Genomic DNA, 26,010 nt, shown 5'->3' on the forward strand with positions numbered 1-26,010 from the left:
AAAGGAGGGGCTCTCATGAGCACTGGGTTTGGGGACAACTAGGAAGCTAGGTAACGAGTGTATTTGCCAAAGATCAGGGCAATCCCAAATAAAGATAGTCTCTCAATTTTCATGATGAGAATGCACCAAGAGGATCTTTGACCATCATCTATCTATCTATGTTCAATTTATGTAGACATATACACACATCACGGAAACAGTCAACTATCTACATATAATTCTTAATTTGTCAATTCAGTTACATATTTAAAATGTATTGCATAAGTTAATCTATTAATATTGCTCTTCCCCACTCTCACATTTCACACAACACTTTGATTTGAAATCTTTGTCATCACTGGAGTCTGAGTCCCTAACAGTTTCTAGACCTGGCATCTTCACCTGTATCTGAGTGATTGGGATTCAGTCATTTTCCCCTAATTATTCCTTAAACTCCTCCACCTCACTCCACCTGCATGGCCTCCGTGCTCCAGGAACCCCATCAGCTCTCCCGTGAACTTCGGTTCTGTCTCAATGGGCCCCTGACACCCACTCTTGATGCCCTCATTTCATTCTCCGCACAGCAGTCAGGGTACCATTTTTAAAACACAATTTCATTCCGTCGCTTCCCTACTTACAGCCTTCAGTGGCGTCCCATGGCAGGCAGGATACAGTTCAAAACTTGTCAAAGGCTTGGTGGGGTCTGGTCATTGTCAGCTCGCTTGGTGGGCTGCCAGGTCACTCTCCGAGCCTCCGCCCCCTGGTCCTCCGCCAGCGCTTTCGTGCCACAAGCTTCTGCCCCACTGTGCCTGTGAGCCGCTGTTTGCTCAGCCTGAAACTCTCTTGCAGTCTCTTCACCTGGCTACTCCTACAGGAGACTATCCTTCCAGCCTGCAGGCCTGTCCTGGGCAAGACCAAGACACCTTTCCTCCTCTTGTTTACACTCTCATAGGCACGGCCGATATTTACAACAGTGTAATTCAGTTTTTGTAGCCTGACCTTGTTGACGTCTCATTGGCCCACTAGCCTCCAAGCTTTCTGGGGGCAAGACTGCTTTCTTGTTCCCCACGATACCCTGCCATTTACACGGTGCTTGCTATAGAGTCGGAGGTCAAAAATATTGGTTGAATTAATAACAGCAGCGCCAGCTAACATTTAAGGGACACTGCCTCAGGCTCTACACTAAGTGCTTTCATGGATTATTGCATTTAATTCTTAAAACAACAGGATAATCTTGGTGATCCCCATTTTATAGTTATCAAACTGAGGCTCAGAGAGGTCAGTTCCTAAATTCACACAGCAGAGCCCGGGTTTCATCAAGATTATTGGATTCCCAGCCCAGTGCTTCCAATTTATCTAGTAAAATAAATAACCTTCTTAGATATCCAAGCAAATGTGACACAGAAGAAAAATACTCTGTAAAAAGACTTCAAGAGGAGCTAAGAGGAGAAGTCAGGTTCTGTGAAGTCAAATCATAAGTTTACAAAATGAGCTATAGCCCTTGTGGCTTCAAAAATCCTCTTTTCCAGAGTTTTGTATAGTTTCTTTACTGAAAAGAGGTATCACATGCTTTCCTTAATAACAAAAACAGCAAGTCACTCATTTTTTGCTGTTGTTCACTTAAAAGTTCTCAGGCACATGATCTGGTCTGAGATAAGGAAATATCTCACTACGGGAAAACACAGTTCTAAGCCGTGACACTGGGATGTAGGTTTGACCTCCCAGTTTCTTCTGTTCTCCACTACAAAGGCCCTGAGCCATCAGTCATCATGGTCTACACATGGCTTAGAGAAGCAGCACCCTTCCCCAAGCTCTAGGGGAGTAAAGTCACCCTCTGAGAATTACACCAGTACAAAAGTTTCCAACCCTCATAGTATGATTTGGTGGGACAAAGACCTCATAGTGAAAATTGAAAAAAAAATAAAACAGAGAAATAGAGTTTTCCTATTAGTGGTGGTAAGACACAGTGGACATGCCATAGTGAAGGGTCCCTTTAAGAACATAGAAACAAAGGTAATAAACATTTACTCTGCAGGTTAAACTAGTAAAATCAATGACAAATGGAGGGGTTCTGGTGTGTCCACTGAAGTCCCCTTAAATGATGAGCTCTCCCCTCCCCCCCAGGGTCTGAAGCTAGAAGATGAGGCTGGAGACCTGGGAGGCTTGGCTGCAACCCAGGACCAGCAGGAGTGCAGTGGGGATGACCACTGTGGCTGAAGGAGGGACTTGTGAACAGAAATGACTGCTCTGAATGGCATGCAGAAGCGGGATGTTCAATGGAACAGAAAAGGAATAAAGGAGATTTTATCCAACGTGGTTGCAGAGAGAAAGACCCCGAAGGAGGAGGCTCCCAAGGCTTGTTCCCCAGAACGTGGGCCTTTTGTGGGGCAGGAACAGCTCATTGGGGTTTGCTCTGCCCTGAATTAAACAAAGCTAATTTATTGAGCATTATTATAGACCAGGCACTGGGCAAAAGGTCCTACTAGAATCACATAATTTAATCCACCCCAAATCTAGGAGGTATTATTCCCATTTTACAGATGAGGAAACTGAGGCTTAGAGAAGTTAAGTGTTTGACCAGCATCCCACAAAGTGTAAGTAGTGTGGAACCTCTCAGTCTAACCACTCCATGGCTTGTGGCCTAGCCGCCTGGGGTCTCCCTCACGCTCCTCTGGACAGGGCACGTTGCCCTTCATTCTGGTCCTGATCATGGACACAACTGTCCAGAGCTTCTGAGAATAAATTCCAGTTTAGACATTCGTCACACATAAGTTTGGTCATTGTGATTCAGACCTCTTGAGTTCTGTTGAGAATAATTTCCGGATGTGCAAAGCCAGGATCACGTTCTTGAGGTAACAGTCCTGCTGCCTCCTAGGTCAGCCACCACTCCAGGTAACCAGATGACACCTGGGTCCCCTGTTCTGCCATACACATTACCTAACTAGCAAGTAGTCTCCACTCTGCTCCCAGCTCTTCCTGGGAAAACAGGCCGGATGACAGGCGGCCAGCTCTCCAAGCCGCCTGCTGAATTATCTGCACTTGCAGGCAAACCTGGACGCAAATTTGTGTTTGAAAAGTTGATCTCTGTTCCTGCCCGAGATTCTCATAAATCAGAAATGGTCAGTGTTTACAGCAGAGTCCAACGGGAGAGCTGTTGGGACAGCCCCAAACATTTAACAGTTCTATATGGGAACCAAGAAAACTTCATCTGGGGACAAGAGATTGGACGAATGAATGGGCTGCTTTTCATCTGGTTTTCATTTAGAAAAATTGGACTACTGGGGAAAAGGCTAAAAATAAAAATTGGAAGCAAAAAAATCTTTAAAGGCAAGCAGATCCCCCATTCTGAACAAGTAGAGGTTGATACTAACCATTCTACCCTTTCCTTAAAACCAGCTAATCTTTCGAATAACTTGCCAGGCTGTGAAGAAGGCAACGTGGAAAGCTGACAGACAATGGATGATTATGGCCATGGTACCTAAGGCAAGAGCTGTCATTCAAAACCAGAGAGCATCAGTCTTAAGACAGTTGGGGTTTGCCATGGCAGTGCCACAGTAATGGCACCTGCCTCCATCATGCCACCTCAAAGGCACCGTGACAGAAACAGACCACCCATAGGTCACACCAGAAAATATATAATTGTGTAGTATGTAATATATATTTAGTTTTATACTTTTATAGATATGTACACACACATACATACACAGACTGGTAAATTTAAAGCAATTAAGGTTATACTTAGAAAAAGGTAAAAATTACTCAATTCTTCGGAGACGAAGCCAGGGCCAAGATTGAGAGAGGAAGAATAATACATTATTCATCTAATTTTCCTATTACATTAATCAGAAATCTTACTTTATCAATACCCCATAGTATTTGTTTTAATTCCATTCAGACAAGTACATCCTTTGCCGTCCCATAAAATGGAAGTGGATTTAAGCATCGCCAAGAACAGGAACCTGTGTTACGCATCTTTGTATCCCAACCCCCAACACAATGTCTGAAACGTAGTTTGTTGACTGGATGGACGAATGAGCAAACATAAATGAATGAACAGAATGTGCCTTATGGAGAGTATCAAGTACTTTACTACCAAAATGTGAAAACTAAAAATGGGAAAACACATCCCAGATTAATAGTCCTTTTCTCCATTAATAAAAAAGGATGGATATTTTTTAATACCCAACATATAAATGTTGAAAGCAATTGACATTCAAATTTTATGTGCTACACAGCCCTAATTTCTATTTCTAAATCAAAACCTATAGATTATTTTCAGGGCATAGGCCAAGTTTGTAGCACTGTAGAACTTTTTGATAAGGCACTGAAGGTGGAGCCTGAACTAACCGATTTTTCTAAACATAATATATTAGTTATTGGTTCAACCTGACAAAATGAACCATTGCATTTTATAATGACCAATATTTCTGTAATATTCTATATTAATAATACATTAGGATATATAAGTATATTTATGGATGTTCGTGTCCGTATAAAAATTTAATTACAAATACATTCTGAGAAATCCCCCTCTTTATATAACATTTGTGTTTCTTTCACTATTGCGACTTACAGGAATCCCATGCCAATGATTATCAAAAAAAGATGTCATTTCATCAAAATATTTAGCCACTTCCTTGGCAACAAAAGGTGATCACTTTTCTTAATCTCATTCCATGGACAGTGTCCTCTGCAAATCAATCAGGATTTCTGTCCATGGAGGTCACAGGGGAAGAAGAAAACAAATGTGCTCAAAAGCAGCAGTACAATCGCTCTTTGTAGACAAAAATGTTACATTAGGTTTTGCCACACAACAAAAAGTGTTTTGTTTTTGTGACCTATAGCATACATATACATGATGTGAAAAAATGAACATGAAAATGAAGACTCACGTACGTCGGACTTGGTTAAGAGATAGAACATAACTAGCGTCCTGGAGGCAGCTCAGGGCCTTTCTTCTAGCCCCATGTTTGTTTTTAAAATGATTTCCGAGGACTTCAAGGGGTTCAGGTCGCAGTCAGGTAGCGGTGATGAGGAAGGCTCTGCAACTTCCCTCAAATGCCACCTACACCTCAGGTCAACGGAGCGTCCTCCCCCGGACGCTTCCCCCGTCTCCATCCCACAGAATGGGTAGTGCATGCTTCATCATGCTGGCCATGAGCTTCCCCTGAGCACACACGTGTCCTCAGATACGGCATGTCACGTGTTCAAAGCCCCAACAGACGGACTGCTCTGGGCACAGAGACGCGCCCTGGAACCCTTACATCTCCAGGGAACAGAACTCAGTGCCACATGGAAGAAGCTACTGACTAAGGGTTTCCTGGTTCACTAAAATACAACTAAATAAGAAAGCTTGGCTCTCATAGGATTGTTTAATTGGTCTCGATGCTTAAATACAAGGTGCTGTACATGATTCTTCATCTAGAATCCTAAGTACAATTTCTCCTGGTATGATCAGTTCAAAAAGTCCTCTGGGTGAAATAAACACATATTTTAATTCAGGAAATTACTGAGGCCATAGATCTTGGAGGGAAAACGTGCCCCTTGAAAACCATCAAATCCAATGCCCGAGCTGATAAGGCGTTATCATCTTCAGATTACATATGAGAAAATTCAGGACCAGAGAGGTTAATTAATTGGCCTAAAGTCACAAAGCTTATAAGTCCCAGAGATTTCACGTTTCTTTCTTCTTGATTCAATGCTTCTCCTCCATACCACACTAAATCTTCCTTGCTCTTAAAAAAAACGTAAAGCAATGACAGGCATACATCATACTGCCCCAAGTGGGCATCTTCGTAATTTCTATCAATATGGATTGAAAACAGAGGGAAATGCAGAAGCATTAGTTTGTTTGAGCTGGTGGGGAAGATATTCTATACAATGGGAGGGAGTCAATTTTTGTGTCTTTTTAGCAACCTTGACTCTTTTCTGGAATATGATAGGACATAAGTGAATTAATTAAAACTAATTAATATATTGCCATCTACATCAATGATTATTTTTAGGTTCCCACATGAAAAATTAGTTAGGAAAAAGCATCAGTTTGGGACAAATAATTTTTTAAACAAAGAGAGATTTATGTAACATCTATCCAGGTAATTCACGGTCCAATGTGAAAATACAGGCTTTTGGATGATGAAGTGTCTACAGAACAGAAGGAGTAATGTAATCAAGTCATAATTGTCATCCTACTTAGTAAGACAACACATGTGATCCTGAATTTCAGTGTATTTTAAACATACTTATTAAATTATAGGGATAGTACTTTTAGTAAGTTTTTAATGTCATTTTATATTTTTTCATTTAACCAACCTCCTACCATTCTATATATTTTGTAAAAATTAATGTAATATGCCATCATTTGCTGAAAATATTACTTTTAAAAAAAATTTTGTAAAAACTGTATCCCACAACTCCCAAGGGAACTTGTGTGGCCTTGAGATTCATCAAATGGGTGCTGGTCGGCCACTAACATAACACAGAGGGACTCCCCACTGGAGCCTGTCAGATTTTCAAAGAAAACCAAGAAACTGGCCAACAAAATCCTCCAGGCCAGTGGAAACTGAGGAGGTGGCCTTAGAGGGTTGTGAAAATAAGTCCATACATAAATAAACCGTCTCCCCAAACACTCCCCCTGCTGTGGGGGTGGGTCTTATATCATCTTCTCTCTGCCCACATGTTTTTCATAAGGAAGAAAATCATGAAAAATAAAGAAACCCTTGTTCTCCACTTACGTTAAAGCCACTTCATCCCACAGTGAAATCCGCCAGCACACTAAGAAGAAAGAGGTGAACATTCCAGAACATAGTTAGATAAACGCCCTCTTTCTGTTTTCCGCAGGTGTACCCGAGCAAGTGTGGCTGCCTCCGCATCTTTTCATGCCATGGATCTTTGAGGAGTCTGCTGCCATTTTCCTTCAGTCTGACTAAATCCGCTTGTCAGTGGAACAGTTGCTTCAATTTGCCATTCTTATTGGCATGGAAACAGTCCGTGAAAGGACAGGCAATATCTGAACTCCAATTCAGAGCCTGGTTGTTATGCCAGTGGTGCTAGGACCAGCTCCTGCTGCCCCATTCTAACCCTTCAGCACCTGCTTTCATGCAGGATACAGAGATGCTTTTGCTTTTAAAAGGACAAGGTTTTAAAAATCAGAGTTTCTATAGAGCAGCTTCAGGTCAGGCTATACCCTGCACTCCAACAGCTGCTTATGGACGGGCTCCAGCACATCTCTGAACCCCCAGGGAACTGATCAGGAATGTCACAGGTCCTCAGCAGGGAGGCGTGGAGTGAAACCCCAAGTGTGACTTCCTAAATTTGGGGAATACAGTGGCTACCAACAGGCAAAGACAGAGTGATGGTTAGAGGTGTTACCTAAAGAATTTATCCTGCCTTTTACCTCAAACCTCAGGTAACAAATAGTTGACAAGGGAAAGTTCTTCTCTATAAAAGCATCCAGCTAAAAAATGAAGAGGGAATGACAGAATTAGAACATCACCACTTTGCAAGACCTAAGAAAGACGTGCTCCAGGCATTCGTTGTTAATGGCCACTGACCCCAGCAGATAAAGACTCTCCTGGGGCTTTACAGTGGAAGCATCAGGATGCCCCCAAACCCAGGCAAAAAGGAGATAAGCAAAGGCCACAAAATTCCTGATGCGATGCAAGAGAAGGACGCAGAATCACTCATCATGTAGTCCTGCCCAAAAAAACCAAACCTGAGTCTGCTCAAGGCTGCCCATCTAACTGCTGGTTTATAGAAAACACGGGGGCCAGAGGCACCTGCTAGATGACACCACGGGGATGGACACTTGGGGATTCAGCCAAGTTGAGAATGTGGAAAATTCTACTAGATAAACAACTGGTTTCACTTGCAAGGATTGCAAGATTTCAGTTGCAAGAAGCAAAAAGAGGGAGTGGAAACCTATATATTAAAACAGACAGATGTAGGACCCAAATGCAACGCAAGGACTGTGTTTACATCCTAATTCAAACAATTCAACTGCCAAAAAGTGTTTTCAGCTCCTTCGAGTGTTGGTTTTATTGTCTTAAGTGATCAATGAAGTCAGTGGGTCACACAAACAGAAGCATATTGGTCTTTCTGTTGAGGACATGACAACTAGAAAAGTCAAGAAGAGACTTGCCATACATACCTCAGCCTGTGCAGTTTCTGCACAGAACCACCCCTGGCCATACCACAAGGAGGGGACAGTGAAATGACAACCACAGAAACAGTATCAGCTCTCCCCTCGGCCACCAGGGGACCATCATTATCCATTTGGGATGTAGTGCTCTGGAGAAGAATGCTGAGGACGCAGCAGGGTTTTCATCAGAAAATCACAAACGCTCGGCACAAGAAGTGAAGGATTACAAGCGATATAATTAAACTCGGAAACACACTTCCATAGCTGATGCCCTTTACAATCCTTCTAACTTTAAACAAGTCCACCCAAGGATGCCACACTCTCCAGTTGCATCCGAAGGGCACCATTGTGAAAAGGTTGAGCTGAATCAGTCTAGGCGCTTTCAAGTCAAGTCAGGTTGGGGAACAAAAAACTCTAAAAATGGTGTTCTGACCTTTTCCAATGTCTGTATAACTTCAAAGACTGAAATGAGGAGGGAAGCTCAAGGGAACTTAGTTCTTATTCAGGAAACAAAATTTAGCCCAATTAGAAAGATCTTAAATGTTAAGGCTGAGAGGCTTGAACTTAAATCGGAAGGAGTTTGGTCTAGTTAGAGCATCAGTGGAGTCCATGAAGCTCGCGTCCATTCCGTGAGTCTACAGTCACGCTTAGAGAATTGTCTACTATACTTTCGCCCCTACGTCAACATGCAGAGGTGACCTCTCTGGTACTGCCCGGTTCCCCAAAGCAGGAGATAGTTTGTTATGCTGCAGGAATTAAGCAACCTGAAGAGGTGTGGTCACTTCTTGTAGGAAAGAACATTCCTATGGACAATGCATCAGCTAAGACAGACCCCTCAAACTAGAAGGATCTTGTAGGCTGGCATTGCCCCGCCACCAGAACCTGCTGCCATGATGGAAATGTTCGAATAGCCATACATGGCTACTGAGCACTTGAACTGTGGCTGATGTGAGTGAGGAACTGAAGTTTTAATTTTATTTAATTAATTTAGATTTAAATAGCTTCCTGCAGCCAGTGGCTCCCCAATTAAAGTCTGAATATAACTCCTTGGGGAATGTGTTAAAGATACAGACCCCCAGGCCTTCTAGCTGGGGATTCTGGTTCAATAGAGTGAGGTGGGGCCAGGCAGCTGCCTTTGGAACAAACTCCCTACGTGATCCTGATGCAGGTGGTCCCGAAACAATGCCCCAGACTTGAAGGAGGACAAGAGTCTCTGCATGTGCTCCTGGTAGAGGAGCACACCCACTGCATGGAGACAGGTGACAGGCAGGACATGAAATAGGGCTTGGGAGTGAGCCTGGAGGCCACAGGCAGACCTCACCAAGCTCCCTCTAGATAGTATAGAAAGAAGCACTGACATTGCCTTGGGTTGTGACTGATGTTCAGATACTCTCAGGGCCACAGCCACGTCCTCATCATACTCCACCCACTGCAGGCTCATGCTCCAGCTCACAGCCACTGCCCTACTTAGATCAGCCACAAACATCCATGGGTCCCAAAGAAATGTCATGCCCAGTTCCACATGCTAACCCTCCACAGGTCACCTCCAGACTGGATTCTGTTAGGCCCAAATGTCCACCCTCCTCCAAGACTCTTGAATGTGTGGGGTGATGGAAAGGAAGTTGTCAACGATAATTCTTACACGTGAAATGTGAGGAGAACGGTGATGACCTTGGTCAGAATAGAGAACCCTTGGAAAAGACCAAGAACTTGCACTTTGGGCATTGGTCAGGGACACAAAGATGCTTGCCAATGAGTTTCTATCTCTTCTCCCTCCTGAACACTTCTCAACTATCTACTCCCTTCTATGGAGTCTCCCTTGGTTGGAACTCTTCCTGTGCAATAGCAATAAACAGCCTCTTAACCATACCCACTCTTCACCTCCTCCAATCGAGCCTTCACATGTAGTCAGAATGGTCTTTAAAAAACTGACTTTTACCATGTCACTGCCCTGCTTACAGGTCTGGCTTCCATGGGGCATCACTGTCCTTATGAAGAAAATATACAATCCTTGTCATGGAGCACAAGGTCCTACGTGGACTGGCTTCCATTTCTCTCTCTCAGCATGCTCCCACTTGCTCACTAGCACATTGACCTTCTTAGTTTCTAAAATGCTTCAAAGCTCCTTCCCCCCCCCCCCCCCCCCCCCCCCCCCAGGACCTTTATGTATGCTCTTTCTTCTCTCTGGAACCTTCTACCTTCTACCCTCCTTTATCCAGCCCACCTTATCCGTGCACAGCTTAAATGCTGCTTCATTATATGCGTTGCCTCCCTAGACCAGGCTGGACATCGGACTTGTCTTCCTTAGCTCTTAGCACCACAGTCATCCATTATTGTTTTGTGATGACCTGTTTAATGTTGGGATCCTTGACTGACCTCCAAGAGGACAAGGACTTCACTTTGTTTACTCCTCTATCTCCAGAGCCAACCATAGTGTCTGGTATTAAATGATTGTGAATAAACAACTAAGTGAATAAGGAAATGATTTCATTGATTTATTATTGACGAATCTATTATTAAGCATTTGAACCAATAGACTCTGATAAAGATCTGTGAATGGGAGAAGGGAGGCTGAGAGATAAAAACATGGAAGTAGGTAGTTAAGTGTCTAATATATGGTTTTGCCCTCATTAGATTAATCAATAAATAGGATCACCAAGCAAATCAGAGCTGGAGGTTCTGACAGGCAGGTTAGGCTTCTTCTGCAAGAGTGGAAGTGAAAAGGAATCACATTCTATCCACAGACAAGATTTAAAAACTCTAATTCCTCAGGATGTCAAGATTGTGAAATCAAGACCGTTACAGCAACAGGAACCTGAAGGCTCAGCCCGGTAATCCTTTCCAGCTCTTGTCAGAACTGAGATGTTTGGCCAGCACCAAGGCTTCAGGTAAAGATTACGCATAACCTGATCTCCATTAATTTAGGAGGTTTGAAACAGGACACAGCTACGGTGAAGCCAAGGGTATGATTAGGAGGAATAACTAAGACCGCTGGATCCAAAGGAATATATCATCGAGTCATTGAAACGTGATCATCAAAAAAGCATGAGCTGACTGTACTAGACTTTTATTCCATTTTGCAGATGAGGAAATGGAGAGAATGTAAGCAGCTTGTTGTTGGAAGAAAAGCTGGGTTTCAAAGCCTGGTCTCCTGACTCTAAACCTTGAGTCCTTTCCAGAAGCTATCTCTTTGAACGGTTTCTCACATCACCCAAGACACCAAGACAGACCTTCAACCTCCTGGTGACCACTTCTGCTTGGTCCAGGGTGTCCACGTTCCGTCATTCACTTGTTTGAGAAGTGCTTCTCGAGTTCCTACTACCAGCCAGGACGCGTGGAAGAGGGTGGAGGAGGAAGTTAAGACCCTGACCCTGACCTTAAGGACATCTCTGGCTGGTGGGGAAGGTAAGGGAAGTCCAATAGCGGAAACAGAACGGCAGCAGGCAGCTCTCAAACGTGGTGCTTGGAACGGAAGTGGGGCAGGGTTTGGGATGCGGTCTGACCTGGTCACTGCACAGCAGAATGACGGCCTCTCCAGTCTAGGACTACCATGGGCGCCCATGCACAGACACAGGTGACAGTCACCTTCTAGCAGCCACACCACCTGGGGGGTACATATTGAGTTTGCAGTTCTCCTTCACGAGAACTACTAGTAAATTTCCTTCTGAACTTACAATGTTTATTTTTTTGTTAACCCAAGCATAGGACTTTACATTTATCCCCATTAAATCTCATCTTGTTAGTTTTGGCTCATTGATCCAAACTGTTGAAATCTCCATAATCCAGATTCTGCCGTGCAGAGCGCAGCTATCCCCCTCCAGCTTTGTGTGCCAAGAAACGTGATCAGCGCACCTTCTGTGTCTTCATAGAGATGGCTGACAAAATTGTGGGCTAGGACGAGGCCTTGTACACAGCCCTGAGGTCACCGACGGCAATCTCAGTCCAGCTGTCCAACATGGTTTGGGTCAACGTGAACAACAGATTAATATCCTCTGGGTAGTTATTCAGCCAACTACTCATCCGTCCAATGCTATCCCCACACCAGCTACGTTTCTCCATCTCACATCGTGATATTCTGAGAGAGGTTGTCAAATAAATGCCTTCCTAAATATTTATGCCTACGTTTGACAAACTTAAAATGCCCTTTCTGCTACTGTTCTAGAGTGAATATTAACTCGAGTTGCCCCTTAAGAGATGTCTGGAATTATTCCAGACAGAATAAAAGCCAGTGCCAAAGTTGTTCCAGCTCAGAGACACCTCAAATGTAAATCCAGCGGGCCATGGACTTCCTCCAGCAGCAGCCTCCATCAGGGACGGGACATGGCTTGCAAACAGAGAGCTCGGCGGGTTTGAGAGATGGAAGGAGCGTGATCTACCGCCATCACTTTTAATTATCCTAAACTGGAAAAACGGATGTCGAAGACGGCCGGCCTGTCCAATAAAGCATTTTGATCAAAGATGCCGTTGCACAGAGCACCTGTTTGAGGAATGGCCTGAGAGTCCACGGGGATCCAGCAGAGTTATGGAAGTTATAAAGCCAGTCCCTGCCGTTCCATAGGCAGACGGCAACAGTGTGAAAAATGCTTCTCCGGGGAAGCTCTGGGTTTCTTTAAACATTCAATTATGGTTATACAAACAAAGGTTTTAAGGGAACAGCATCCGATCTTTGCGCAAATTAGGGATGTTAGAAGACAAATAAAATAGATCCCCTGAAACAACTATTTACCGCAAATTCAGCCCTGCTTCATGAAGACTTGGTTTCCAGGCAGAGTTGTGAGTAGGGTTGATTAGGTGACACTCTTCCAGCCATAGCTGCAGATTGCGGCTCTCATGATTTAAGGCACGGAGGCCGTCTTTATTTTGGTTATGACTTCTAAGCAGGTTTTTCATTAAAACAGATTTCTAGATATTGAAAGACCCAGTATACAATAGGTAGAGCTTTTTAGCCCTTTGAAAATTGCTGGAGGCCTTTCTAAAACCCACCATTTCCTTTTTATGAATAATAAATATGTCAACATTTTAAAATTTTCACATAAGTTTTTTTCCTTCTAAATAAAAAGCTTTTCTAATCGCAATAGTAATATTTCTTATTGTAAAACATTAATAAAGTAAATGTCTTCTATAATCTTACTACTCAGAGATACATGTATATAATTTTAAGATAAAACCAAATGCCATGTAAACTATTATCTAACATGCTGTTTATGTTGATTGTATCATGACCATTTTTTACAATAATGAAGATTTCCATCATCATCCTCTTTTCTTCTTCTTTTTCTTTTTGATGAGGAAGATTCGCCCTGATCTAACAACTGTTGCCAATCTTCCTCTTTTTTTTTTTTTTTTCTTGCTTAAGGAAGATTAGCCCTAACCTAACATCTGTGCCAATCTTCCTCTATTCTTTGTATGTGGGACCCCTCCACAGCGTGGCTGATGAGTAGAGTAGGTCTGTGCCCAGGATCCGAACCTGTGAACCCAGGCGGAGTGTGTGGAACCCTAACCACTTGGCAATAGCCAGCCCCTCCATCATCATCTTTAATTGCTGCATAGTACTCTATTTCATAGCTGGGCGATAATTTATTACTTATTACTACATAATCAATCTCCCACTAAGGTACTTCTGGGTAGAATATTCTGCAGTGGACATCCCTGAACACAGGGCTGATTCCCACCTGTAGGCACTGAAGCAGGTACCCAGCAGCTTACCTTCTGATGGGTCAGGCCCTCCACTGCGCTGGGTGTTAAATACAGAAGTGACCCTTGCTTGCACATTTATCTTTAGGTTCTTATAGCTTCATCTAGATACATTCTCTAATTGGATCTACTGGGCCAAAGGCTATACAAATTAAAAATTCTGTTCTATGGTAGATGATTGATTATGTTTTGTGTCTGACAGCATTAAGAGCTGGTAGCATACAAGCATTTCACTCTACTTATAAAATTGCAGATGTTTTGGTATTCATTGTCTCAAAAGTGAAGTCCATATGGAACAGATATGTAACCTTTTTCAAAAATGTGTTATACTAAAGTATTGAGGGCATGCATTATTACGTGGTAATGCTGGCATGCTCTAATAATGAAAATGTTATTTTTAAAAGAATGAAATCTTCACAATTAGTATAAGTAGTATAATTAAAATAAAGCTATAGGATGTCATAGAACATATTACACACTCTCCATATATTTTATAAAATGTAGGTTGACAGCGAGGTTGGAAAGAGAGAAATAAAATCAGGAAGAGAGAGTTTTACATTTTCATCTTTTCTAATTTTGAGATGATTTTGAGAAAGGACCAGAATTGGAAATGAATAAATTAAGGCACCTTTTAAAATGATCTTTTATATAAATTAGCCACTGTCTAGTAGTCAACGTGCATTATATTATCCACTTTAATGGAAAGTAAATCATTTTCAGAGGGAACCATGAATAAGGATATTAAGCCACTTCACAGACTCAGAGAACCAGATGGTCTCTAAAAACTTCATTTCTATACAGAAAAGTATGTCCATTATAAAGCTAAATGAAGACATAGGATACCAAATTGCACCCAGACTACAATATCAACTAGGAAGACAAAAGAAGACAAGCTTTATTTATAACAAAAAAATCTGTATGGACAGTCACAAAAATAGTAACCAGGACCGTGTTTGGTAATAGAAGTACAATTTTTTTCTTGGCTCTTTGTTCTTTTCCCCCCCTATAGTTTTCAATTTTCTGCACTAGACACATATTCCTTTTACAGCAAAAACAAATAACTTAAGGGTTTTTTATTAAGTCCACTTCCGTCCCTCTACCTGCAGTCTGAACACCGTGCAAAGGCCCGGGATCAGCCCCACTCACGCTGTTCACCACATTCCTCCAACAGCCCAACGAGAGGAGCAGGCACGGTACAGACACTTCCCAGCTCCCGCTGTGCCAACCCTGGAACCCCAGCCCGGACACGCATCACCAGAAGCCTCCTTTCTTTTTGATCTTTCAAGGAATACCTAGTTTCGTTCCCTGAGATACTTTCAAAACCACGTACCAACAGCAAGATACAAGAATTAAAATGTCCCACAATATTCTTACATGAAAAAAAAAAAAAAGAGCATAAAAATATTTACTTTGCTAAACGAGACATTTCAAAAGGTTCCTGCTCAGCTCCCTCATTATCTAAGACGTGTGCCTGCACTTCCATTTTATTCACCAGGAAAGCTAAGTACACATTATTTACTGCTTACAAAAGCTTTTAATCCACTTAATGACCAAACCCATTTCATGAGGGATAAACATGCAAGAAATATCAAGAGGCACGTTGCAGATCCCAAGAAGGAAGCCATTCTATTTTGCATATATTCATTTTAAATATATTTATTTTTAACTATATATTTATATGCATCCATCTCTCTATTTTTTTTAATTGCTGTTGGCCGTGGTGTTAGATACCAAATGTGAAAACTGGCTGCTGCCATCACATTCATCTGATTTGCCTCAAACTCTCCAAGTCAAGTAAATGATCTGACTCGTTTACACGGAGATGCTGAGGCAGGTTTTTGTCCCTCGATATCTCTGGCAGAACTGTTTCCAGTGAGACTGTCCATCTACACCACCATTTCAGAAAAAAAAAATCAGCATTTCATTGGTGGGTGAAGAATAGGACCCAGAGGTTCTGGAAGAAAGAAACTCCTATTTTGAATGAAGCAGGACTTGGGAAGTTGATTTATACCTTTAAATACAGATGGCTTGTCAGGAGAGCTCAGTTCTTTTCTGGTACCAATCAAATAGAATAGTAAGCGGTCCTTTAGATCTGAGGAACCCATGGGGATAGCCACAGAGTGTAAAGGATGACAAGAATATGGGTTGTTTTTACTTATGCCTTGAAGCAGATACAGTTTTCTACTGGGAAGGCATACAAAATAGGTAATAATATCCATCTGCTCCAGAAAAAAAAAACAATATCATTTTCTGGAAATTTATATAATTTTGCAAAAAAAGGGCCAAATTTTTAAATAAAAAGATAAAATAAATACTTTATACCACTGGAGACAAGCTCTCAAAGATAAAATAAACTCTTGGTATTTTTCAGGGAAAAAAGAATTTCTATCCATTTGAAGCTGTTTCTCCTTATGTAACCCAAGATTTGCCAAAAGTCAACTAATTACAGAACACTGGTATTTGAACAGAACAGAGGATGTTTAAATTCTATCCTTGAAAAATCAGGCTGTGAAAAAAGAGAAACACCAGAACTATGAGAAAAACCTGCTGAGTTATAAAGTTCCTTTTTAGAGTGATAAAATTCTTTATTTTTCCATTGGATCATTTTTTTGAGGTTAATTCTCCCTCAAATCCGAATTTGGATTATGAATCCATGCATTTAGTTCTGCTTCTCTATATGCCAACATAAATTACACAGCACTTTTCAGTCCACATTGTCTTAACTTTCTTCTCTCATGCAATAAACAAGAATTAACTTGACTTACTCATTTCTCTCCAGATTTATGATCAGTTCTTTGCTTTCCAGTTGTAATCGAAAATTCAACACTTGTGGATGATTCTGAAAGATAAACAAGAAAAGTCAGTTGAAAAATATTTCGCTTTGACTTGCCAATATCTGAATATGCTCTGTAGGCATATTCAATGGAGAGAGAGAAAAACACATCTTCTCCTTGGGACCATTCCGAGACCCCAAGTAGTAGAGACCAGGACCACTAGGATGAGAGTCTGAAAATTGCATCACCCTCCTGGGTGGCACTGACACAACCTGCATTCCTGTCCTTTGTACTTCTCTCCTTTGGCCACATCCCCTTGGGATTCTTCTTGATTCAACCCCCATTCCCCATAATCAACTCCTTTCTCAGTTTCCCTGTATTTAGAAAAGTATCCCTATGGCAGTGTCCCTTAACGACCACCCCACCCCAGGTTCACTCCCACCTAACCCAGGGTGGTCAAATATGCCACATCCCTTCCTGTTGGGCTCAAGTCAATGATTCAGAGTCCTTACCTAAGTCAAAATCTATTTGCCCTCTCAAACTTATGTTACTAAGGCCCTCTCTGCTTTCCCAAATTCCATACATCTTCAACGATTCCAGGGACTGGTGGTCCAATTCCTGTCCCTCTGCCAGGCCAGCATGTCTCAAACATGGGTTTCATATATCCATGGGGCATTTCTCACTAAGAGAATGTAACATTTTTAATGTTTATTTTTAAAAAAACGAATGCTGTGTTTTCATTCTGATTGCCGTGTTGAGCCAGTTCACTCAGCGCAACCAGGCCCTGACCCAGCTCACCATTGCTTCTGTGGTCAGGTGGGAGCCTGGCAGTGCCGTCTGACTACCCAGACTGCTGTGAGAAGCACAGAGGAGGGGTTAATTCACAAAGGATGCAGTCAGCCTGACAAGGGGCCCAAATACCACCAGAGTCCAGTCCAGAAGTTAAGGTTTCTTAGCGGCTTAAAATGAGCCAGGTGGAGGAGAGTCGGGTCCTCAGGTGGAACTAGCACCACCAGCTCCAGAGCCTGGGCTCTCACCAGCCAGCATTGCATGACTGCTGCAAGCGCAGTTGCCGTCTTGTTCACACATCAGCAGCAACCACACTGAATTGGTGCTGCTGACTTCAGATGCATCGGCTTTGTCTGCCTTTGCTCTGCAAATTCCTTTGGTTTCATGCTCGTATAAGAGATAGGAGAATAAGAGGTTTATACATAGTTTTCTAATATTCTGTATTCAAAAGGCACTCTCGTAACTCCAGCGTTCAGGACACTTTCACAACACAGCCAGCATCTCAGCTACTCTAGGAATTAACTAACCACGTGCTACTACATTTTAAGAGCAATTGGATTGTAAGCTCCGATGTCCAACACAAAAATAATTAGTTAAAATGAAATAAAATTTAGACAAAAAACACAACAATGGAAGGTCCCAAGAGTTTTGGGAGAATGTAAACCGTGCATTAAGTAATGCCATATTACTGGGGCAGAATCATGAAGGCGAAAGGCGATTCACTTTATTCTTAGGGCAGCCCTTTGTGCATCTTTTCGTAATTTCCTATATCTAACATGGTAGCCATTAGCCACACATGGTTATTTAAATTTAAATTAATTAAAATGAACACAAAGTTAAAAATTAGTTCATCAGTCACACTGGACGCATTTCAAGGCTCAGAAGCAACATGTGGTTAGTGGCTACCACCACTGGACAGCACAGACGCAGAACATTTCCATCCTCATGGAAAGTTCACAGAAATTTCCACCTTCATTGGACACCTCTGAGTCAGTAACAGAGATCTAAAACTTGCATCACCAACTGCTGCCTGATTAATAGACTATTTTAAATATTGGTGCCTTTTGGGGGTAACATTAGGTGCAGAGTCAAGTTTTTGTGTGTGTGTGTGTGCTTCCAGAAGGCTCTTCTCAATTCTAATTGATGAGTGATATTATTTAAGTACTCAAGCTTGAGTGTTAAACAGTTAAATTTCCATATACAGGAAATACTTATGTATATTTTCTGGATTTAAACAGGTCTTGTTTTTGGATTCATTCTAGCAAATGACTACACAAACATCTAGCGATCCTGCAAAAACCACACTGCTTAATTGATATACTTTCATGCTGTCTGGTGTTTATAAGAATTGTATGGATTTATGAGTGTTTGCTGAACTTCTAAAATTAATATTACTATTCCTATTAATTAAACACACATCACTTCTTTTGATTTTTAATATAGTGTGCCAAAGTGTTTCTAAGCCTTGTATTTGCTTTTGAGTCCATCACAGAGACTTTTACCTAAATTGGCCTATACTTTCTAACGCTTGGCTTTAACTACAAACACTTAAAGAAGGTTCTCTCCAGGGTTTGCAATTTGCATCCATTAATTATATCTTAGAAAAATATTATTATGTTTATAATCAAATATTAGAAAAATGTCTCAATATTCTGTCAAGATATGCCCCAACAGCATATGCAAGTATAAGTATATATATTTGCATGTGTTTATATATGTGTGTGTGTAAATAACTTAGTTTAATTACAAATTGTGTTTGCCTAAGATGTTGAGATATGTATCATTCTTTTAAAGAGAAATCCTGACTCTTATATTTGTGAAAAAACATATTTGCAGCACTCTTTGTTTGCCCCCAAAGAACTGAGCTAGTTTAAACATTAACATTTGTCCTAATTCCACGTAAAGTCCCCACAGGAGCTGTTATAACATTCCAATGTCAACATCTTTCAAACAAATACATTTTCCCCAGGGAGGCAAAATGATCTTTATCTGTGTGTCTTAGTGGAGATCTGAATGGCGCAGGAGAAATCAATGGGGAAGGACAGAGAGTTTTTTTTAATTCAAAACCACTAATTGCATTAGACTTCTTAGTTTAAAAGCAGGTATTCATTCCATTTTCTTTTGATTTTTATACGTTGGAGATAATGAACTAGGGCTGGTTAAATACAGCGTTCTTTTTCTTAAAAATAATATATTGATCACTCTAATGGAACTATGTCTGTTACTGAATGCTTACAGAACTGCATTTTCTGAATAAATCAATTAAGTGCTAATCAATAGGTCGGAGATGTTTTGGCGGTCACTAGAATTCTATTTTTTTAATTGGGAAAAGTACATCCAGAGAGTATATAAAATATATAATTTAAAAAACAATAAAATAATCATTAGGATATCTATCACCCAGCTGAAAAATCAAAATATTACCAGAATCTTAGAAGCGTCCTGTGCTAGCTGGCTAGGGCTGCCATAACAAAATACCACCGACTGGGTATTTTAAGCAACAGAAATTTATTTTTTCATATTTCTGGAAGCTAGAAGTCCAAGATCTAGGTGTCGGCAGGTTTGGTTTCTTCTGAGGCCTCTCTTTTTGTATATTCCTCATAGAAATGAGCTTGGGTAGGCTTCCCCAGGCAGGTCTGCAAAGGAAGTCTCCAGCCACCACCCTGTTGCCCGTTGCTTGGACCCTCAGCTGCCCTGTTCACCCTCTGAGATCTCCCACAATGCACTTGGCCAGCACATCCTACTTAACTGGAAGTATAAGCAGATGTTTAGAAAGTGATTTATTGATTAGCTACAGTTTTTTTCTTCTCAGCGCTGTGTTGTGCTGCCCTTCTTTAATTTGTATAATTGGGAGATCACCCAAACTTGAATTTAAATTATTTCATTCATGATGGGTGCAAAATATCTCAAGTTAATAAATGTAGCTTTTCATGGATACAAAGATGTTACAACTTTTTTTTCCTCCGATGGATAGAATGATACATAGCATCATCTCCCTGGTGTTTCTATATCCTTAAAGAGCAGCCGATTTTCAATGACTTGGAAAAATCCGAACTTGACCATGAAGTTAAAATAAGGTGGCAGGTTAGCAGGAGGAAGAGAATTACATGAAAAAACTCAGATGTGAGGTCAATAGCCAAGTTCACTCCGATCATGACTTCCAGGTTATCCTCTCAAAGACGATGGTGGGCGCTGAGCCAAAGTCATTCATTTCAACCGTTGATACTGGAAGCACAGAGGGATCTGATTTTTCAAACAGAACAACAATATTAAAATATCTCATTCAAGGGACTCTGAAGTGACTAGACCCCTCTCCAGTACTAAATAAATGCTTCAGACTGCAGCCCTGGCACTCATGGGGCACGAGGGAGTCATTTATTGCTATGAATATTTAGAGGCAATCTTGATTACCACTTTAATATTAGTGTGCTGGTTCCACAGCCAGGAAGATATGTGCACTGTAGAACTGAGAAAGGACAAAATTGAATTAACTGCAGAATAACACAGTAAGGAATGAAGGCATTGGAGCACTGTAATGGGGTGTCCCTTGCTTGAGCCTTTCAGTTACTACATAAACAATGATAATGTTTATTCATGAGTTTTGATAATTTTTTCTGATGGAAGATTGACATTAGCAAATGCTTTGTTAAATCGTGCAGAATAGCACATATTAACCTCGAGTAAAAACTGCTTTTGAAATATATACAATGTAGTTTTTAAGGATTTTCTGTATCAAAATGAAGGATTACTTTTAGTACAGACTCTTCTTACCGTATTTGCGACATGACAGGTTTACAGATGCTCAGCCCACGTCTCCCTTCCCAGCATGAAAAGGCATGACCCCATCGCCCTCCACAAGGCGATGCTCTGAGCTCAAGTTCTGCAGCCTGTGGCTGCTGGTATGCTCACTAATGCTTAAATTTGCATCAGATATTCTAGATTTTCATTTTAGATCACTGTAGCTATAGCATCTTAAAGGCTTACTTATTCATTGGAACATTGGCAGTCTCCCCCCTATGCATTTGTGCTACAGGGTTACAGTGCCTCACGCTCTGCGTCCATCTGCGGACGATGGCCGATTCTGAAGCAGACAGCGGTAACCTGCTCCCTCCTGGAGTTCACAGTTGGGTTGTAAGAGGAGAGTGACAACATGACCTAACAGAAAGCAATCTGGAAAGCACTACAATGCAGCTTTCTCAAACTTATATCTAAAATTTTTATTTTACACTCTTCTCCAATCCAATACAAAGGGGAAGTTGGTGGAAATCCATGCTAGCTACCCCCTACAACACCCCTGCTCAGAAACAACGCTCCTTCTGAAAACCCTTCAATGGTGACCCACTGTACTTGGAATAAAACCATGGCCTTTGTACCAGGAAGGGTCTGGCCCTGCCTACCTCTTGGCCTCTCTTGAGCCCTTCTCCTGCCTGCTCCCCAAGCTCCTGATGCACTGCGGAACTGGCCTGGCTCCACTGGCCTCCAGGCCTCTGTGTCTGCCGACCCTCTGCCCAGAAGGTCTTCCCCGGGCTCTCTATGGGGCTTCGCCTCCACGTCTCAGCCTGCATGCCACCTGCTCAGGGAAGCTCCTGCCATCGCAGTGGGCTCTTTGCTCTCACACACCCAGGTCTCTCCTTTCCTGGCCTATTTCCTCATTTGTGATCATTTATTGGTGTGTTTATTTACTTGTTGACTGTCTATCTCCCCTAGTGAAACAGAAACTTCACGAGGGAGGGGAAGTTTACCGCCTTGTTCCACATTCTATTCCCAACGCCCAGAACAGGGCCACCTGGAAATATCTGTAGGATGACAGAATACAGGCATGGAGGGGGTAGGAGATGGCAGAAGGAACACTGACCAAGGGGGTAGCAAAGAGACCCCGAAAGCCATTAACAGCACCTCAGGAGGTATGAAAGGGACATCTGGACTGTCCTTCTGAGTCCGAACTATCCCCGAGCAGAAGTCTGCGGTCAGTCCCTCTGACCCCAGTGGGCTGCCTGCCTCACGCCCGGAGGCTGATGTCCTTAACGGATACAAGTGGGTGTATAGCAGATCACTTCCGAAGGAGCGAGGAATCAGGCCTTTGAGAATGGCCTGTGTTCTGACCCTCTGAGGAGAGGAGGCAGGGCTTGCTGGGAGCTGAATTTCTTATATTTATACTTGGGACTGGATAAAAATTTCTAGTGAGCGCCCATTCCTAGCCTGGCTCCTGGCACCCTCAGGTCTCTAGAGATGACACCTGCTCCAGGTTCTTTAGATATTAGTGATAAAGAATCCGAAACAGGGCAGAGAGGTACAGAGCGGGCAGCAGGAGGAGGATGGAATGCGATAAAACATAAATCAATGTAAAATACAAGGCCAAGAGCAGTGGGGAGTAGAATAGGGAGAATTAGGAATCAGAGCCATGTCGGGGTGGGGGTGGGGGTGAGGGAAATCAGAGTAGGAGGGATGTGAAGAAGTCCTGTTCTGCGACTTAACGGTTCCTAACTGCCCCAGGCTTGGGGACAGGACCCTCGACTGCATGGTGACCTGGTGGCCTGGGAGCTGGATGGTGTGGTGAGATCGTGTTGCTGAAACTGGCATCTCACTGGGGCCAAGCTGATACTAGGTCCCACCAGGCTGTGGCCCTAGGCCCTCTACCTCTGCTCTCCTCCCATCCTCTTCTGCCTTCAGACGTCTCTATTAGCAGGAAGGGGAGACAAACTCACACAGCTGCCTGCTGGTGGCCCAGGACCATCAGGACGCCTATGGCTAAGGTGGGATTTTCCCATCACCCATGGCCCCGATCAACTCATAAGACCACCCACAGCCTTAGTGCCACGTGCTCATCATCCTACATGGAAGAGGTACCAGCCGCTCATGAATGCACAAAGTCAGTATGGCTTTACCATTGTCAAAGAGGGTTTGTGATGACTGCTATCATGAGGAGCAGGCCTTGGCTGGGTGCCAAGATCCAGATCACTTTAGCATCTTAAAACTACCTCCAACAGCCCAGAAGGCGGCCATTGAGTGCCTGATTGACTTCTAGGAGCATCCTAAATTGGAAGTTTGCAAATGCGTAACAACTCCTCCTCCTTTCACTGCAGAGGAACAATAATTTAAATAAGAAAGAACTATTTCATTTCATCTTGGAAATGTGTTTTTCCATTTAGGAGGCTACACACTGGGAGAGGATTTAGGCTAGAAATCTGTCCACAGGCTGACTGGATGCTGCCACTTGGGCCACGGGATTGCCAGCCAGTCATTTCACTCTGCTGGGCCTAGTTTCCTCACCAGGAAAATGGGGATAACAATACTTTTCCTGCCTATGAATGTGGTTGGCAGAAAAATGGGTCCCCAAAGATGTTCTTGTATGGATCCCTGGAACCTGTGTTAAACCTTACTTGCAAAAAGGGACTTTGCAGCTGTGAATAAGGGTAAAGACCTTGAGACCAGGAGATGACCCTGGATTATTCGGATGGGCCCAACTGTAATCATAAGGGTCTTTCAAAGGAGAGACTCTTTCATTGCTGGGGTCAGATAAATGTGGCATGAGAAGGACTTGATCCACCTTGCTTGTCCTGAAGATGGAGCAAGGGAGCCCTGAACCAAGAAACATGGTAGCCTTTAGAAGGTGGGAATGGCCCTCAACTTACAGCCAGCAAGAACATAGGGACTCTGGCCTACAGCCGTCAGGAGCTGAATTCTGCCAACATCTCAAATGAGCAGGCAATGGATTCTTTCCAAGTGTCTCCACCAAAGAAGGCAGCCCTGCGGACATCTGGAGTTTAACCGGGTGGGATCTGAAGCAGAGAACTCAGCCAAGCCACTGGGCTTCTGATCTGTAGAACTTTGAGATCATAAAGGGGTACTGTTTCAGCCACTTATGTTGTGATAATTTGTTATAGCAGCAATAGAAAACTGACATAACCAGGAAGATTGTCTATGAGATTCAAATGGTAGAATGTCCGTTTGGAAACCATCATGCACGATGATGAAAATGCATGTTTATTATAGAAATCCAATCACCAATGAAACTGCCACTTCATAGCATGACAGTGACAAAATACCATTTCACTGATTATTTATTGCTGTTTACCCACACTGCAATCCTTTTAGCCTTTTTGTATTTAGATCTAAATGGGCAGGATAAATTAGGTTTTTTAAAGAAAGCTAACAAGTTTTCAAAAAGGAATAGAATCCATTCATTAACTGGGGGCACATTTATGAGTCAGGCACACTCCTTAGGCCAGTCCCTGGGGAGGTGGCTGACAGCAACTTAGCTCTTCTCTTCTTTCATACGGGAAGAGGATGGTACATCTGTATGACCAGTATTAGAGAAGAGGAAGAAGGTTCTAAGAGACCCATGTGGATGCAGCACAAAATATGGGAAAGTACTTCATTTTGATGTGAAATAGACTAAAGGTAGTACTTCCTAAAATCTGCTTACTGATATAATCAGGTACATTAAAATATTAGAAAAGAGCTCAGAACACTGCTTTTTTTTTTTCCTTCTTCTTCTCCCCAAAGCCCCCCAGTACATAGTTGCATATTCCAGTTGTGAGCGCCTCTGGTTGCGCTACGTAGGACGCCGCCTCAGCGTGGCCTGACGAGCGGTGCCATGTCCGCACCCAGGATCCAAACCGGCAAACCCTGGGCCGCTGAAGTGAAGTGTGTGAACTCAACCACTTGGCCACGGGGCTGGCCCCAGAACATTGCTTTTTGGAATGACTTGCCTAAACTTACAAGACATAACTGTAAAATAATATGCACTGTTTATTAACTGGAAAGCTTGGCTTCCAATTCATTTATCTAACTAATTTGATGTCTGAAAACATTCATGTATCATTCTTTTTCTACAAAACCATTTCCAAACTGTCATTCAGAGGAAGTTAACAGCTTAAGTTGCTAGTTTGCTTGCAGGCAAGCTGTCTTCTGGAGAGAGTATCCCACTCATATGTTGACTAAGGGTCATTTATAAAGTATCACTGCAATCTCTCTCAAATAAACATTAGCAGAATGCAATAATCCCCTTAAAAAGTAATCCTGCTATCGATCACAGAGGCACTGCCAAGTCACAGTGGACTAACTGAAGCCTAGTGCAAACAAGTTTTTCTGTTACAAACAGAATTACAGCTAATTGCTAGCTTTGTATAAAACATACTCTAGTTGCTCCATGAAAACTCATGCTGAAAGCCTCCCAGAGATCTACGAGAATTCACATTTCACAACTTCACACAAAAGTTGGAGTACGACCATCACCAGCTTTTTCTATCGCTTGCCTGTCACACTATTTCTTGGGGTGTTTCAGTCTCCAGAATCAGGAGGGAGGAAGAGGGGGAGCCAGCTGAGGCTGGAGGGGCAGCTCCATCCTGAGTTAGGAGAATGGAGCCCAAGGAGAACGGTGCTGCAGGTGGGGACAGACACAGCCTGACAAGTGAGGACTCAAGAAGAGCAAGTGAGCCAGAATGGCTGTAATTAACAAGACAAGAAATGAGTGTTGGAGGATGTGGAGAAGAGGGGACCCTCGTATACCGTTGGTGGGAATGCAAACTGGTGCAGCCACTATGGAAAACAGTATGGAGATTTCTCAAAAGATTAAAAATAGAACTACTATAGGATCCAGCTATTCTACTACTGGGTATTTATCCAAAGAAC

General features: G+C 42.5%; 1 protein-coding gene across 1 annotated transcript in view; it reads right to left on the reverse strand.

The window, feature by feature from the left end:
* The window catches only part of ADAM12 (ADAM metallopeptidase domain 12), a 334,852-nt gene that overhangs the window by 229,667 nt on the left and 79,175 nt on the right, over positions 1-26,010 (reverse strand). Inside the window, exon 3 of the mRNA XM_046654059.1 lies at positions 16,579-16,652. Coding sequence (XP_046510015.1) covers positions 16,579-16,652 — 74 coding nt within the window. The remainder of the gene's footprint in view (positions 1-16,578; positions 16,653-26,010) is intronic.

This window comes from Equus quagga, chromosome 2 (assembly GCF_021613505.1).
Source record: "Equus quagga isolate Etosha38 chromosome 2, UCLA_HA_Equagga_1.0, whole genome shotgun sequence".
Classification (NCBI taxonomy): domain Eukaryota; kingdom Metazoa; phylum Chordata; class Mammalia; order Perissodactyla; family Equidae; genus Equus; species Equus quagga.